This window comes from Phyllostomus discolor, chromosome 1 (genome assembly GCF_004126475.2).
Source record: "Phyllostomus discolor isolate MPI-MPIP mPhyDis1 chromosome 1, mPhyDis1.pri.v3, whole genome shotgun sequence".
NCBI lineage: Eukaryota > Metazoa > Chordata > Mammalia > Chiroptera > Phyllostomidae > Phyllostomus > Phyllostomus discolor.
In genome coordinates, this window is record NC_040903.2 from 148,894,704 (window position 1) to 148,912,997 (window position 18,294).

Genomic DNA, 18,294 nt, shown 5'->3' on the forward strand with positions numbered 1-18,294 from the left:
AAGTCTATAGAGGGGATTCAGAAGCCACTGGGGGAATGTTGGAGATCAGCAGCTAGCAAATCTGTCAGATCTTTCAGATCACCTGGAGAGCCTTGTAGACATGCAAGCAAATCTAAATCGCAATCCCAGGGACTGGAGTAGAGGGCTCAGTAGTTTTAGAAAGCTCCGCCCAGAGAAGGCAGTGCAAGAAACATTTTATGTTTCTTGGCCTCAATAATTGCCTTGGCTCCATGGATCCCTTACTTAAATGTATCTATCGGGTAAAAAAAGCTTTGGAGGTGGGAGGAAGAAGGACACCTCCCCAGGGGACCTTGCTACATTCTCAGCCAGTTTAGAAACTGCTAGACTTAGGTGAAGGTCTCTCCCTACCCTGATTTACTGTGACTTTAGATAGGAAATGAGCTCGGCATTGACAGAACTGATGAATTCAGCTACTCAGAGAAGAAAGGGGTAAGGACATTCATGGGGATCAATGGCAAAGGCCTGGACTTGGGAGAGACAACACACATCTTGGAAGAATCTCATAGTGTGATTCCTGGGGCCAGCCTCACTGCCGTGTCTCCTGTTTCCCTCTCTGAGTGCTCTGTCCACATCAGTCTCTTGCGCATTTGCATTTTGCATGCCCATGATAGAAATTTGTAGCACTTAATCAGCTTGATTTAAACACATACTTTTAAAATATCTACTATGTCTTAACAGCTGTACAAGCTATGAGACCCTGTTCTGGAAGAATCTAATCTAGTGACCACACACTGTCTCCTCAACGAAGTCTTTCCCAATCTCTGTGAGCTGTCTTTCCTCCAAAAATCTGGGTTGTTGCTGTCTCTTCAATTTCAGCACTAGTGATTTCTGTTTCATCCTTTTCATTCTGGACAGTCCCTCCCTTCAATAAATCATAAGTTCTAGAGGACAAGGGCAATGTCTTGTACTTTGTTTTTCTGTAGCACCTTATATTTTCTTATGCATAGTAAGTGCTCAATTAATATTTATTGAACAAATAAACAATCACTGTGTTTTCTTTTGCCATGCTGAAACTGATTACAGAATTTTCTGTCTGCTGCTGATAGATGAGAGATCTTATTTATTTGGATTTTGGTGGTAGAATTCCCTAAATACATCCCATATGGGTTGATTTTGTCCAAGAATTTAAAATCTTAAGAGCTTTGTTAAAGAGAATAGACATGTTCAGAACATGAAAGATTAGTCATTGGAATAAAACAATCACTTTCTCTGTTCTTGACTGTATTACTTTCAATTTGTGTTTTAAAAAAAAAAAACTAGAAAAAAAAAAAACAAGGAAGTGAAGATCCTTGGGATCCATGGCTGTGCCAAGCCTCAGACCTCTTTGGAGCTCAAACAAGAACCTTAGAGAGCATCTGTCTGCACTCTATTCCCTAGCTTGGCAGACAGCAATGGAAACCCGAAGTGAGTCTACTTCATTCAGCTAGAATATTTCTAAATTGCTTATCTGTGGGCCTCCTGACAGCTCCTGCCTTGGGCATATACTAGATGGAATAGGGGTCTGCCCGGGAAGTATGATTTAAGGGGCGCCAGAAAGGCTGCCTGCTCCGCATAATCTCCCCTGTTCCCGCACCAGTTTTAGTCACTGTGCAAACAGCCTCTGATCAGTTCTAGTTTTTTGGTGAGACTCGGTAGGTGGGTACAGGTTTCAAAATCACAGAGGGGGGAGTCAGCATCTACAAGCACATGCACGTCTTCATTATCAGGATTAGAAAAGCCTTCCAAAGACTGGCGTGCATTGCAATTAAATTTGCAGATTTATGACACAGGGCTGACTTCAGTTTCCAATCTGTCTCCCAGACACCTACCTCTCCCTGAACAAGGAAATGCAATGCTGTTACCTTTCACTCTGCACCTAAATCGCTGGGCGGCTCCGGGTGTTTCGTCTACCAAGTGCGGAGTGATTGGCTTTAACTGATCATGCATTCCAGGGCAAGTCCACGGACCACCCCCCTCCCCACTTCCCTTCCCCTGTGGCCTGGGGGGAGAAGCTCTGCAAACGGAAGCAGCTTTTGTTCTGCAATTAATCATTTGCAGTCAAAATGTGTTTGGGTACTACAAGTGATAGCCCACTAAAACCATGAAGTAGCTGATTGTATAGCTGGTGAAATTTGTTCTGTAAGAAGACTTCCTTCACTGTAAATAGAAAAATTCCTTAAGAATGAGGTAGGGAAAATTATCAAATTTAGGAAGTAGAAGTGGTGGGCTGATTTATCATGGAATAACTTTTAGAGACTAGATTCTGACACTAAGGAGCTAAATCTTTTAATCTAAGACTTGCAAGTGAAGCCGACCTGGGGGGATTATGGGGGTGGAGGGTTTGTCAGGGTCAAGGGTCAGACTCTGAAGAGAGAATGAGTGTAGAAGAGCGTGTGTCTATTCCAGTATGTAGTCCCAGCGGTCTGTGCGAGATAAATGACTGTGGGGCTGCTCATTATTTCATCTGGTCTCTGGCTCTCTTATTTGAGTTTTATTTTCTTGCCCTTTGGAAACATAAACTAGTCAATAATGTTTTCATCAACTGCTGCAGTGAGGAAGAAATTTCTCTTTACATTGAGGAATTGAGTTTGGTCTTTGTGGTGGTTGTTTTTTACTGACAGTGAAGACTGGCTTATTTCATTCACTTTATAACTATTATCCATGGGTAATAGTTATATCAAGAATTCAGAAGTACCTAGTAAGGGAATTTTTTTGTCCAGGAGGATAGGAATAAGGGAGATTCCCACAGCCCCTGGCAGGTCTCCATGATTGCCCTCGGTAATTTAGAATCAAAGCTGAGCCTTGGCCCCTTTCCCCCTGGCTATGGGAAACAGCCTGACTCAGTGACCTGAGGACAGGACCTGATGGAGAGTCGAGGATTATCAAAAGACCCTCCTCAAACCCCAGAGAGCACTAGAGCCTTACGTCTAATGTTCAGGTTACCAGGCCATGACCAGAAGCATGGCCTGACGTAGCTGTGTCCTTCTAAAAGTACAACATTAAAAACTACCCCTATGATGTTATGCCGTCTATGCTCCAGGTAAGCCTTGTGAGGCAAAGATCGAGATCTCACCTGCTCTTTTGGCTCTGTGGGCAGCACCATGGTGGTCAGCAAGAACAAGCGCCTTACAAAATACAGCAAAAAGGGGAGCCAAGGAGAAAGTGTTTGATGCATTTTCTAAGGAAGATTGGTGTGATATGAAAGCACCAGCTATGTTCAATACAAGAAATATTGCAAAAGCTCTAGTCATGAGAATGCAAGGAACCAAAATCACATATGATGGTCTTGGGGCCACCTTTTGGGAGTGAGCCTAGCTGATCTGCAGAATGACGAAGTTGCATTTAGAAAATTCAAGCCAGTTATTGAGGATGTTCAGGGTAAAAACTGCCTAATTTCCATGGCATGGATCTTATCCATGATAAAATGCGGTCCATGGTCTAAAAAGGGCAGACCATGATTGAAGCTCATGTTGACATCAGGACTACTGGTGATCATTTGCTTCTTCTCGTCTGTGTTGGTGTTACTAAAAAACGCAGCAATCAGATTCAGAAGACCTCTTATGCTCAGCATCAACAGTTCTACGAAATCGGGAAGGTGATAGAAATTATGACCCTAGAGGTGCAGACAAATTACCTGAACGAAGTGGTCAGTAAGCTAATTCCAGATAGCCCTGGAAAGGCATAGAAAAGGCTTGCCAATCTATATTACCTGCTCCATGATATTTTGGTTAGAAAAGTAAAAATGCTGAAGAAGCCCAAGTTTGAATTGGGAAGACTTACAGAGCTTCACAGTGAAGGTAGAAGTTCTGGAAAGGCTACGGGGAATGAGACAAGTGCTAAAGTTGAATGAGGTGATGGATATGAGCCCCAGTCAAAGAATCTGTTTAAAATTCAGACTAAATGGTGAAATATAAAAAATACTATTCATGGGCAAAAATATATATTACCCTCAATCTTCTCCATCTAAAGTGGCATAAATCATGTGGTAATGAGCTTTCTTAGTTGAGTAAGCCACTTCCACATCTTTCCAAAGTCTCTTTGTATGACATTCGTGTTCTTTGGCCTGATGCTACCTACTTCAAGGCTGCAAGGAGTTCGTGGCAAAGGAGTAAATAGCCAGTTGGCATTTCATCTTTGCAGCCTCTTGTACCTCTTCTCTGAGTATTCCTTCTAAAAGGAGACCATAAAAATACCATCATTTGCTGTTACAAGAAGTTCTTTCTAATCGTGATTTACTGGTAAAGCCAACCCACATTGGGTAGTCAGACTGGCAAGTTATTTACTTTACAGGTGTGATCTCCAGTAGGTGCCAGTGCCTGTTCCATCCCACCGAAACAAAGGGGCAAGAGCCAGAATTTACTGGGTCCTTGACAGAGGCACGTTCTTTGTTGATCATGTTTCTCCATGTATTTCCAAGTAGTCACCAGAATGAAGATTTCCTGTGCTTGTTAGATTTTGGTTAACAGGTCTTGGGATTTTAGGATTTGTCCAGTGGTAATAATGATTTGGACCTTCGCCCCTCATCACAGTGCTGTTTAGGGAACCTTGTAGGCCTCTCTGTGGCGCACTGACCGGGAGGCCCATGGCTGCACATGCTATGCACACAGGGCCTGCCTTTTCCTGCTTGAGACTACTTGACCTCCTCTCTCCAGCAATAGGTGACACTAAGTCTTCTTTAAAGAGATTCACATTACAGCTGGTTGGATTTCATGTTTTTATCACCACGCATTTCATGAACTGTATTCCCTGCAATGCCTCCCTTTCCTTTGCCTTTATCCACCACTGTTTCCAAAGCCATTGACTTTCAGTGTCTTCAGTGACGATGTGTCCATGGCCCAGGGCATGCAGTGATTGGTGTTTTGGGATCACACAGGACTCAGGGTCTGAGTTTTCTCTTTGAAGCTAGTAGCATTATAGGCAAAAACTTCTAAACTCACTTCCTTGGTCCTATTGTCTGCATTACAAAAGTGAGTGATTTATTAACAACTATGCCTTGGTAATATTACCAGACTGTAGATTTTTCTACTTGCTAAAATGAATTGACATTATCTTTTAAGAGAATTTCTAATAAAGATCACCAATAGGTGTCTAAAACAGAATAGTAGTTTGTGAGGGCCTTTTGCCCTTTTTTTCAACACTTTTTTTAGAGCAGTTTTAGGCGTATAAACAACTTGAGAGGGAGGTACATATATGTTCATATGTGTTCTGTCCCCATACATGCATAGCCTTCCCCATTGTCAATGTTACTCATCAGAATGGTACCTTAAAAAAAAGAAAGAAAAGAAAAACGAGGATGAACCTGTATTGATGCATCATAATCACCCATAGTCCATAGTTTACCTTATGGTTCATTCTTGGTCATCGGACATATGTATAATGACTTGTATCCATCATTACTCTGGATAGCAATCCAGAGTATTTTCACTGCCCTAAAAATCTCTGTGTTCTGTCTATTCATTGGTGCTCCTCAGCCATTAATCTTTTCATTGTCTTCATAGTTTTGTCTTTTCCACAACATTTACTCATTGTAAACACTAAACTCTATTGTTTAGAGTATAGACCCACACCCTGAGCCATAATTTGAGATGAGTTAAGTCCAGCCACCAATTAATTGCCTATGTGACATTTGTATTTAAAAATATGATGTACCCTCATACTTTAGAGTTATTCAGACATTAATAGGCTGACTTGTTACAGCCTATTTGCAAGCCTATTGCAGTCTTGTTACAATTCAGAAAGCTATTCAGTATGGGAAAGAGCAGATGACCAAAAAAAACAAAAAGAGAAGTTAATTGCAGTCACAGAATTAAGTTGGGAAGAATCTTAGGGTATAATGAGATGAATCCATTTGAGCTTTATTCCAGGGTTGTTATAAGCAAAGGAAGTAAATAGAAATTGGAAAGTAGAGTGGGGCCAAAATCAGGAAGATCATGCAAAATTCCAAGCAAGACCATAAAGAAAGTGAATCTTCATGAAATGTGAGGCAACTTCTGTGTTTATGAATGGGAGGTAAGTGGATGCCCTGGTGGGCACTTATTCTTTCCATGTGTCAGCTCATCTGACTGTCCCCACAGGTGCTGTCTGTGAGCATTTGACAGAGACTGTTGGTCTCTCAGAAGCAGAACACATCCAGAAAGTAACAAGCAGAGAAGTATGGTAGAATGGGCCATGTTTCTGATTTTTAAACATTTGATATTTCACTAGAGCCCAAAAGCTGGAAGCTGGTGGCTCTGGCTGTTAGAAGAATGGTCCTTTCAGAAAGCCTGGTCTTCTTAATTAGTTGTCCATTTCCAAGATACCTCTGGATAATTCTTTAGGAAAAAGACCTCCTGGCTTTCATTCTCCTGGAGATGAAGGTTGTTTCTTTTTTTCTTTCCCCCTAGAAGTTTCAATAGGTTCTGCTGAATTTCATGCATAAGGATTTTCCAACTTTCTATTTTTAAAAACACAGAGGTTTTTGTTTGTTTTGTCCAAATGAAAACATGTGTGAAGCCCCAATCTATAAGACAGGTAAAATAAAGCTTCTCTGGTTGAAGCAGGACTTGCAAATGTCCAGGGCCTAGAGGGTCCCCTAACTCTTCTCCTCTCTTTCTGAATCCTCTTTGTTGAATGTTAAGGCTCTTTGTAAGACAGTTTGAAAACATTGCTCTAAAATACTGATTTTTCCAATAGTGACGAGGAGTGTACAACAGCCTAAACACTCTATGTACCTCACCTGCTCAATATCTCACTTCTCTCTTGATTGGTTGGTCTGGTTGATTTCCTATGGTCAAAATGACGGCACTTTTCTTACATAAGCTTTATGCTGATTTCAGTATATTCTGCCCTTTGCACCATGAATCAATGAAATACTGAATGTCAGAATAAAGACACTGTACTTCTTCAGTCTTATATGGCTGTGGTCTGAATTGGTCTGATTTAGCTGCAGGCATATAAATCTAGCCCATAGAAATCCCACAGCATGTCCAGTGTGACGTCCTCCCAGATGAAGTTTAGTCCTGGGGTGCCTAAGCCTCTAAGTGGAAAGGCCTGTCACTCTTCAGGGTGCAGCTCTCTTAGCTGCCATGTGATCCCGTCTCTCTTGTTAAAGAAAAAGTACGATTTCATACATTATCCAGCTCTTTTCATTGTTAGGATGGGAACAATGTCTCTTGAAGCTTCCACATTCTAAGTGGAAGCAAAACTCCCTCTCCAAGATGCTTATCCTATGAAGCCAAGATTACAAATCACTTCCACAGAGTAAGGGCTAAGCAGGAACATCAGGAGACATGTCTCGTCTCATACTATGTCTTTCCTCAGTAGACTTTGGCAGCAACTGAATTTTACTGGGGCCCTCAGTAACTCCTTGGGGATCATATGCATTACAAAGAAACTGAAAAGGGAGGGTTTCTAGAAGTCAGTTTTGCTGAGGCATTTATGAATTGAGAACAGTTATTTTCTTTCTAACTCATTTATATGTTTTTTCCTACATATCCACTTTTGAAGAAGGTGCCATATAACCTTTGAAATCAAGTTTAATATCTGCCTATGAGTAGTCATAAACAACTATGCCTTCTAGAGCAAATATTCAGGTCAGAAACAAAAGTAGAATCAATATTGTAGGCCAGCACCAAAATAAGTTCATACAGTAAAGCAAGGGGGAGACTGAGCATATGTATGTAGCTAGAAATTGTCTAATCCATGAGTTCTCTGATTGAATGCAGAGAAGTTCTTACCTCCTAAGTGAAAGGGGCACATTTCAGATGTGAGATGAGCTGTATAACCTCTGAGTCTTAGTCTCCTCATGGGCGAAATAATGTGGATACTTTTAGGCATTCTGGAACGTGTAAGTTAGCATGTATAAATATCTAGCACATTTGGGCAGCCTCGAGCACACTTTCTTTTTCCTTCTTTGGGACTCAATCAGCTAATCAGTAACCGGAACTAGAATTTTTCATGTTTTTACTATTTTTCCCCTAAGGATAAATGCAATGCAAATGCAACAGATAATTGTTCTACCACTCTAGGTATTTCCTAAACGTTTATACTTGTTTAAAGTGGGAAGAAAAAAACAAAACATCAATGCAAGTCATTCGTGGGTTACTTAGATATTTGCTGACCACTGCTTTGTGCGTGGCACCATGCTAGCTCCAGGAGCAGGGAGGAGACCAGATATGCACAGGGTGTGATCACTGTCCTCAAGTGGCTGCAGTGGCTAAAGGAGACAAGACACCTGTACAGTGTTCGGTGAAAAGTGCTAAGTGCCCTAAGAGAGGCACAAAGTGCCCTTTCACTTGAAAAAAGAGCAATTACTTCTGGCTAAGAGAGATGAAGGAAGCTTTCATGACCTTAGCACTTAAGCTGGGAATAGAAGAATGAGAAGAATTTGAGCACATGGAAAGGAATAAAAAAGGTGTTGAGGGAACAGTAAGAACAAGATGCAGAGGTGAGAAAAGCCTTGCCCAAAGAAGAGTGAGCAGTGTGCATGGGACAGGGAGCACAAGTAGGTGAAGGACAGGACGCTTGGTAAGGAATCTTTTTTTAATTTTCACAGGGATAGTGTCGTTCAGGTGTGGTAGTATTCCCCCTTTTAGAAGATGAAGAAATTGAGGCTCAAAGGGTTTAAGTGATTTGTCTAAGGATAATATAAAGCCAGATCTGGGTCTGTGATGGTAAAATAGACAAGTAAACTAAGTTTAGAAAATGGGTGAGCTTTGATTGTCAGCATAAGGAATTTAAATCATATATTATAATTCAAAGGTCAGTGAACTACAGCCTATGCCCAATCTATCTCACTACAAATTTCTGTAAATAAAGTTTATTAGAACACAGCATTGTATTGCTGTTCATCGGTGTATATTTATGGTTCCTTTTACACCACAACAGCAGAGCTGAGTAGTGGCAGAGACCATATAACCTGCAGAGCCTATAATATTTACTATCTGACCCTTTACAGAAAACCTTTGTTAATGCTGGCCACAGTTGATGGAACTCTTGAAAGTTTTCAAGAAGAGAAGTGACATTTTTAGAGTTAAGCATTACTGATTGAGACCGTGTCCATCAGCAGGAGGGTGGGTTGTGGGGAAGCAGGTCATTTAGAAGACTATTTCAGTGATCTGGGCTCTCACCTTTGCACTGCTGGAGCATCACAGTAGCCTTCCAGCCAACATCTCAAAGCTTAGAGAGTCCAGGCAGGTAGTGAAAATGGGCAAAGTGTGCAGGGTATAGGAAAACCAGCGGTGCCAGCAAGCTGACTGATGGCATCGCCTGACAGCCTCAGGGCTGCAGGTACCATAGGGAGTGGCAGGAAGTGCCAAGAACCTCCACGTCACTGCATAGCAATGCCCCTCCATGTTGCTGTGCCTTCCAGTTTTCTGAGAGAGGTCAGAACTTGGAATTCTTACATGACATCTCTGCATCTACAAATGTTAGCCACTGAATTTAAATTTATTTAAACCCTCTGAGGTCAACCACACAGCAGACCTCCAGTTTGCAGTCTTTGCCCACGTAATTACCAGAACACTGATTCTGAGCAAACTGGGCACAGCCAACAACAGCAGCTGCTGTAGTTTCTTCAGCAGGCCTGTGACACTTTGCCCACAGTTGTTGAAGACCGTTTTCAAGAGACAGACAGACCAACCGACCATCAATTTCTTGTCAGGTCAAAGCAGTTTCTAAGACCTACCTACTATGTGTTCTGCCATTCCAGTGGTCATCACGTGGCTAGATTGTCAAGATGTTTGAGCATTTGCTTTTTATCATAGATATGATCCAAAAGAAGCTGAAAAACAGCCTCACCCTCAAAACATGGTGTGAAGGACACCATGTGTCCTAATGTGAAGGACATACAGAGAATCCAGTGAGAATTGGCTGGTTTGAATTTTGAGGGATCAATCTTGAGCATTGGTGACATTATTCAGGTGATGTTAAGAAATGTTATATTATAATAGATTTTAATAGACTTACATGTTTTCCTATAGCCATTCTCAATGCCTGAATGTTTACAGTTTAGAGGTTAATCACTTAGAACCATTTATTCATTCATTTATTCAGTATTCAGTGATCACCTGCTATATGCCAGGTACTATACAGGATGCTGAAGGAAGCAAGACATTGAGGTCATATCCCCTGCTTTTGAGGAGCTGTTGTCTAGGGTACAAGGCAGGTGCCTAGAAATGGTCCCAGTTCAGTAAGATAAAGGGACCTTGGAGGGAGGCATCCACTCCATCCAGTCAAATATACCTGCCTTCATGTAATGTGTGTGCCCTGGAAAGAAGTTAGAAAATGTTCCATTTTATTAACAAAAATGACTGAAAATGTCCTAGAAAGGCTGAGGCAGGGCCACGTGCACACTTTTGTGGAGCTTCTTGTTGAAAACCTTTCATGAGAGTGACAGCAGAGCATGAAACCTGGGGCCCCATGCAACTGTGTAGGCTGCAGGCCGGTGCAGCCTCGTGGGCTCAGCATTTTTAAGAAATTCAAATGAGCAGTATTTTAGGAAAGTAAAGGATTATTTTCAGTTTTTTTCTGTAGGTCTGCATTCATTTATGGCATATGTGTGTATATGCATGCCAGCTACTGTATCAAGAACTAGGGATGTGGCAGTAAAAATGGTAGCTACCATCTCTACCCTCGTGTACTTGATCATCTAGCTGAGAATTCTGTACGTGATAATTTTCATTACCTGGTCCAATTATGTCTTAACTACATTAAGAGAAAAATATTTAAATGACCAACGAGTCTCATTTCTTTATAGTTTTAGATATATGGTATGAATTAAAAATATGATTTTTAAGGGTATAAACATAAATTTTGTAAAGAAACAAATGTTATTTTGGTTATTAGAAAAACAAGGTTAATATGAAAAAATATATTTACTCCAAAGTTCAATAATTTTTGAAGTTTACATTTTATTTATAATAATTACCTCACTGAAACTTATAAAAAATATAAGGAAATAGATGCAAACTTTGTTTTGAAATTTAAATAATTTCTCTTATTTGTTTGAGAAATTTTCCTCATATCTGCACCAAAGTTTAGCTTCTAGGTGGGAATCTTAGAATCAGAAAAACTGAGGTGAATTCTTTGGTTTGTTAAGTCTCAGGGAATAGCAATAAACAGACTTGGTTTGCTTTCAGGATACATCTCAATAATATTACTGCAAGATAATACTTAGCTAATAGTGCCACCTGTTTAGTTTGTAGTCAGCAACTGTTGTCATGTATTCTTAAGCAGTTTCTCCACTTCTGTGATAGAAAATTCCATAATGGTTATCCTTTATAACAGGTATACTAGATATACTAGATGTTTTACATATATTAATTCATATAATCTTCACAATTCTACCTCCATTTCATACAAAAGGAAACTAAAATTTACAAAAGTTGATTCCCTCCAAGTCTTCTAATAATGGGCAGAGTTAGAATTAGAATCAAGTCAGGCAGATGCTAAAGCTACTTAACCAGCAAGCTTTGCCTTAGCCCAATCCTGTACAGTTTTCAAGAGTGCCTTGTGAAAGGGAGACACAATAATTGAATGAGGCCCTGGCTGGCTAGGTTAGCTGGTTAGAGAGTCATCTGGTTATGCCAAGGTTGCAGGTTCGATCCCCAGGCAGGACACATACAAGAAACAACCAATGAATGCATAAGTAACTAGAACAACAAAGAAATTTTTCCTTCTCTCTCTCCCCCCCTTTCCTCTCTCTCTCTCTAAATTAGTAAGAAATAAAATAAAACCAACAAATGAATGAGAACATTAGGAGAAGAGCAGAATGGGGACCCTGAGGTCGTAACTGTCCTGGGGAGTCTGGGGTGTGTGTGATGGCCTGTAGTCTGCGCAACAGCCACTAACCAGTAGGGAAAGGTCCGCAGTGGGGGTGGGTCCTTTGGTTGGCTCCAAGCCCCTGCCTCTACATTGCCAACCACTGCATCACCCCCGATGTCCAGGGAACGTGAAGAGTGTCACAGGGCTGCTATGAGGACTGGGAGAGGCAATGCTGAGCAGGAGGATGGGAGAAGACCAACTCTGAAAAAAGAGACCAAATTCACAGGTGAAAAGGAACTACTAAAGCAAAATGTAACCAGAAAAAGATCCCTAAAAGTTAGGGGGTCCAAAGCAAAATAGTAATTCCAAACCACTTTTGGAATGGGGGTTAAAGGGTCACTAATAGGTGTTCTCTTTGAAAACAAATCTTGCTGGAGAGAAGCCAAGAAGAGTAGGTGCTATAAGCTGTGGCCTCACTTACAGCACCGTCATCTTGGTTTGCGGATCCCTTCACAGACAGAGTCTTCAGTGTAGTCTGACCTGGGTTTGGTCCTTTCGGTGCATTCTTTTCTCTTGTAGGGCATGGTCACGGTTATTGCTGCAAATGGAAGACTTTAGTGGGCACTGCGGCGCATACACTCAGACCTTGTCAGTGTTAGGAAATGCCTGTTCTCAGGGCAGCTTTGCAGATGTAGCTCTCCTTGGGTTTTGTAAATCATTGCTCATCTTTGTCTCATTTTTATTTCTCTTCTGATGCACAAGTCAACATGTTGAATTCATTCTAACCCGTGCATGTGGAGTGGGAGATTAGATTACTAGGCGTATGTTTTAAGTAAATTATGTAAAATTAGCTAAGTAAAGAGCTAAGGCATTCAGCCACTTCTTCAACATTAAGCAAGTATGTGATTAATGTTGAACAGAGATTTTTATTCGAGGCCCTGGAGAAAAAGCATGTTTTTCAAAAGATGTTTCTATGACACTTGACATCCAATATTATATTAGTTTCAGGTGTACAGCATAGTGATTAGTCACTTATATAACTTAGGAAGTGATCCCCCTGATAAGTCTTGCACCCGCCTGTTATTGCAATATTGTGGACCGTGTTCCCTAACCTGCACTTTACACCCAGTGATGTTTTCGTAACTGCCGTTTTGTACCTTTTAGTCCCTTTGCCTTCTTCCCCCAGCCCCACAGCTCTGCTCCAATCTGGCCACCAGCAGTGTATTCTCTGTATCTGTGAGTTTGTTTCTGCTTGCTTTGTTCATTTATTTTGTGTTTCAGATTCCACATATACGTGAAATTACATAGCATTTGTGTTTCTCTGACTTATTTCATTTAGCATAATACCCTCTACATCCACCCATGTTGTCTCAAATGATGAGATTTGGCCAAGTAATACTTTTTATTCCATTGTACATAAATGTACCAACTCTTCTTTACCAATTCATCTTTTTATTGGAACATTTAATTTGTTTATATTTAAAGTAAGTATTGATAGGTATTGCCATTTTATTAATTGTTTTCTGAAGGTTTTTGTAGTTCTCCTCTGTTCCTCTTTTCTTGTTCTCCTCTCTTATATGTTGATGGCTTTCTATCATGTTGCATTTGGATTTCTTTTCTTTATTTCTTGTAGATTTCTGATTTGTCATTACATGTCCTTCATAAATACCAAGCTGTGTCTATTTTAAGTTGATGGTTACCTAAGTTTGAATATATTCTAAAATCACTACTATTTTCATTTACCCCTTCCACATTTGTTTCTTATTGTATTTTACTTCTTTTGTGTTTGTGTGCACCCTTTAATTTACTGTTGTAACTACACACTGATGCAGATCCTGACATGCAATCTTCCTACTTTTGCCTTTTAACCTGTGTACTAGCTTTAGTTTTGGTTGATCTACTGCTTTTATGATGTTTGCCTTAGTAAGAATTTTTTCTTTACAATATTTTCTTATTTATATTTTTTATTTTTTCTTCTTATTAGAGTAGTCCCTTTAATATTTCTTGTAATACTGATTTGGAGATGATGAGCTCCTTTAGTTTTTTTCTTGTCTGGGAAGCTCTTTTCTCTCCATATATTCTAAATGATAGCTTTGCTGGGTAGTCTTGGGTGTAGGTCCTTGCTTTTCATCATCATGTTCACTTTTTAAAGAGTCTGAGAGTTGGTGGATTTTTGAATTTTTAGTATTTTAAAAATAGTTTTCAAGAAAATTTTAAAATAAGGAAATATATGAAGAATAACATAATGGCCATATTCACACCACCTGGAATTATCTCTTCACATTTTATCAAGTATTCTTTAAGAGTTTTTCATATAAAAAAGTCATTATACATAAAAATTTAATTGTATTATTATACATACTACCTCTCAAAGCTATTCTCTTTTTCCATCTTTCTAGTAATAACCTCTATCATGAAACTAATGAGTACCTTTCCAGTCTGTATGTAAATGTAGATAGATGTTTATATGTGTCTTTACACAGACATGTAGGCATCTGTGAACAATACTGTGTTGTGGGTACTATTTAAAGACACACAGTATAGCATGTTGCATGCACAGTACAATAGAAGGTGCCATACATTGAGTGATTGTACTGTGCTTGAAGCTGTAGTATTTCCATCCTTTCAATGACTGACTGTATCTAGCAGGCACTGTTGTTATCACCTCTTTTAGGAAATCAAGGGCACAGAGAGGTCACTTGCCCAGGGTGAAATGGCTAGTAAGTGGTGGTGCTCAGAATCTATCCTGTAGCCAGGCTCTGACCCAGGAGCACTTGTCCATCGTGCTGCGTGGCCTCTTCACTATATCGTTCCACAGAATTCTTCACTCGCAGTATCATGTTTCTGATATCTGTAGTTGATTTTTAAATTAAATTTATTGACATGACATTGAGTTACTAAGAGTACATACATTTCAAGTGTACAATTCTTTGATATATTGTCTGTATGTTCTATTGTGTGCGCACCGCCCAAAGTCATATCTTCTTCCGTCACCATATACTTGGCCCCTTAACCCTTTACTACCCCACCCCCTCCCCTGTAGTAACCACTGCTGTTGTTTGTGTCTGTGAGTTTTGTTTTGTTTGTCTTTCTTGTCTGTTTGTTTGTGCTGTCAGTTTTATATCCCATGTATGAGCAAAATTATATGGTTCTTAACTTTGTCTTTCTGACTAATTTTGCTTAGCATGACGCTCTCAAGACACATCCACATTGTTGCAAATGGCAGTGGTTCATCTTTTCTTATGGCTGAGTAGTGTTCCATTGCATATATGGGGTGGGCAAAAGTGGGTTAAATTACCACCTATTATTACCCATAAGATATGAAATAATAACAATAATTATAATAAGAAGAAGACAAATAAAACAAGAATAAACTCTGTGTTTTGCATACCCACAACTGTAAGACTGCTTTTGCCTACTCTTGCATGTGCCACATCTTTATCCAGACACCTGTCAAAGGACACTTTGGTTGTTTGCATGTCTTACCCACCATGAATAATGCTGCCATGAACATAGGGGTGCATCTATCTTTGCAAATAAATGTTTTCAAATTTTTTGGATAGATACCCAGAAGGGGGTTTGCTAGATCATATGGTATTTCTATCCTTAACTCTTTGAGGAGCTGCCACAGTTTTCTATCGTGACTGAAAACCTAAACACATTTCTTCCATGTAATTGTTGGTAAAACACTCAACCAATAAAAATAGATCTACCTAGTTTACAGTTATTCCATATTCCATTAAATGAATATAATTTTTAAAAAGCTGTATTGTCTGGTGGTTCAGACCTGTGAAATAGGAATAGTGAAAGTTCCTATTTTACAAGGTTGTCATGAGAAATAAATGGTTTAATTCAAATAAAGCAGGTAGAACAGTACCTGGTATGGACTAAGCACCCAATAAGTGTTAGCTATTATTTACTATTGGCATCTATCCATTACCCTGTGGAAACTAATGGTTAGGTTTCCAGTTTTCCTTACTGCATGTATCACTACAATGAAAGCCCTGTGTCTGTGTATAAAAGTTTCTTTTGGGTATCTCCCTAGAAGATAAATTGATGGCTCATAGGGTATGCATGTTTGCAATCTTTCTTGATTTTGCCAAAGGCAACTGTACCAGTTTACACTCCCTAGTGCAGTTTCTCCGCTCCCATTCCCTTACATCCTCAGGAACAGGTGGTTTTCCCACTCTGTGGGAATGAACAGGAGTGACTCCAACTCTCCCCTGTCCCCTTTCTGTCTCTGGATTCTCCTGTTCTTGACATTTCATATAAATGGAATCATATAATATGTGGATTTTTGTAACTGGCTGCTTTCACTTAATGTTTTTGAGGTGCAACTACTTTGTAGCATGAATCAGCATCTCATCCCTTTTTATGGGCCACTAATAGTTCATTATGTGGATATACCACATTTTGTGTATCATATTTGAGCTGATGGAAATTTGGGTTGTTTCTACTCTTGGCTATTTGAATAATGCTTCTATAAACATTCATATGCAGATTTTTATATGGACAGATATTTTTACTTCCTTGCTTATTACATATATTTATATATCTAGCAGTGGGATTGTGGCATCATATGGCAACTGTGTGTAACACTTTGAGAAGCTGCCTGAGTGACCACACCACTCTGCATTCCCATGAGCAGCATGTCAGGGCTCCCATCTCTCTAAGTCTCGGCCTCCGGCACTTGGTATTGTCTTTTTTGATTCTAGCCATTCTAGTGAGTGGGAAAAGGTACCTATCTCATGGTTTTGATTTGCATTTCCTTGATGACTAATCATATTGAGCCTTTTTCATGTACTTATTGGCCATTTGTATGTCTTCTTTGAGAAATGTCTATTCAAATCCTTTGCCTATTTTTTAATTTGGGTAATTTGTTCTTTGAGTTGTAAGAGTTCTTCATGTATTGTGAATACAAGTCCTTTGTCACACTGTGTCCATGTTGTCTGCTGAGCAGAGGGATCACAAGTCAGACCATTATTGTCCTTGAAGTGTACCTGGGCAGTAATGTGACCACATCCAGCTTTCTGTAGATTAGAAGCTCCTGCATGGGTCAGAAAAACACAGACTTTCCACAGTCGTCTAGGTGCACCTCTCAGCCAGTGGAGATAATTCACTTTTGAAAACAGAAGATACACCTTCACTCCTAATTAGAGTTTGAATTTATGCATGAAAAGCATTGAAATCATTCCTTCCATTTCCAAACTGTTGATTGGTTAACTCAGCTTCATTTGGATTTCTGTTTAACCTGACCTCTTCCTTTTTCTCTTTCTTCTTTTCTTTTGTTTCCTCTTTCTCTTCCTCCTCTCCCCTCCCTACTCTCTCAATTTCAGATTGAAAATGGCTCAGGAATCAGTCAGCAAGTTGACGTCAGAGAAGAAAGTGGAGACAAAGAAAATCAACCCCACGGCCAGTCTGGTGAGATGCATTGTTCAACATAACCTCAAGATTTTTCATTATTAGTGGGGTGCACCCAGGAGTGTGTCTGAATTTCAAGGCTAAAACTCAGGGCCATAGAAGGTAGTATCCAGATTTTCAGTTCCCCTCCCAGAGTAGCAGACGGTTAAAAAAAAAAAAAATATATATATATATATATAGAGAGAGAGAGAGAGAGAGAGAGAGAGAGAGAGAGAGGGAGAAACAAAACACAGCTTCATGTGTTTACCCACCAAAGTCAACAAAAGTCGTTTCCAGATAAAGCAAATTGGGTCACTTGCTGTTTCACACCCTTCCGCACGGCCCCCTCATGCCCTCATGCTGTGATCCCCTATCTCAAATAACCTTGCTCCTGAAATGTTTCAGCATTTCATCCTCATCAGTTTCTTTTCCCTGTTAAAGAAATGGGCAGGGCTTATCCTCTTTTGATAGTTGGTAAAACTGAGATGCAGAAAGATACAGCCTACATAGTGTCACTGCAGAAATGTGTAACAAAAACCAGAACCACACTCTGAGCTGCAGAGGTTTCTCCCTGTCCTAGAAACTGGCAAGTCCGCTCAGGCTTCCTAGCTATGAGGGCAAGCCGTCCTCCATCACATTTTCAGAGTGGAACACAATGAATCTCCACCTGTCTGTTACAGACAATAGTCAGAAGGGCTAAATGGTTACTAAGCCAAGGTGTCAGAGTTCAAATCCAAGCTCAGGCACTTACTCCTTGCGAAACTTTAATGAAGTTATTTTGCTTCTCCATCTTTTGTGAAAAGAGGGAAGCCATATTACCTTTGCTTTAGGGTTATGTTAAGGAAGCTGAGAAGAGATATATATGTAAAGTGCCTAGAACACAATAAGAGCTCATTTGATGTTAGTTCTTTTCCTTGTGATCATGAATCTCTGCAGCTTTGGCTGGCACTACAGGGGGGACAGCAGTTAGTGGTAAGTGGGACTGTCATTCTCCTCACTTTGATTTTCAGGCCCTGACTTCCCTGTGCCCTGATCTCCTACCACTACTTAATGTTGTCCTTTTGTGTCACAAGTACCTTTTGCCAGCTGTTTCAAATCCTTTGACAGTCTAAGTGGAGCATATGTTATAAAGTGAGATTACTCCCAATGATT

The 18,294-nt window shown here is 40.0% G+C and overlaps 1 protein-coding gene and 1 pseudogene across 1 annotated transcript in view; both read left to right on the top strand.

Moving 5' to 3' along the window:
* FMN1 (formin 1) overlaps window positions 1-18,294 on the top strand; it is a 236,738-nt gene that overhangs the window by 208,075 nt on the left and 10,369 nt on the right. Inside the window, exon 16 of the mRNA XM_036017210.1 lies at window positions 17,079-17,163. Coding sequence (XP_035873103.1) covers window positions 17,079-17,163 — 85 coding nt within the window. The remainder of the gene's footprint in view (window positions 1-17,078; window positions 17,164-18,294) is intronic.
* Window positions 2,261-3,988, top strand: LOC114492661 (annotated as a pseudogene).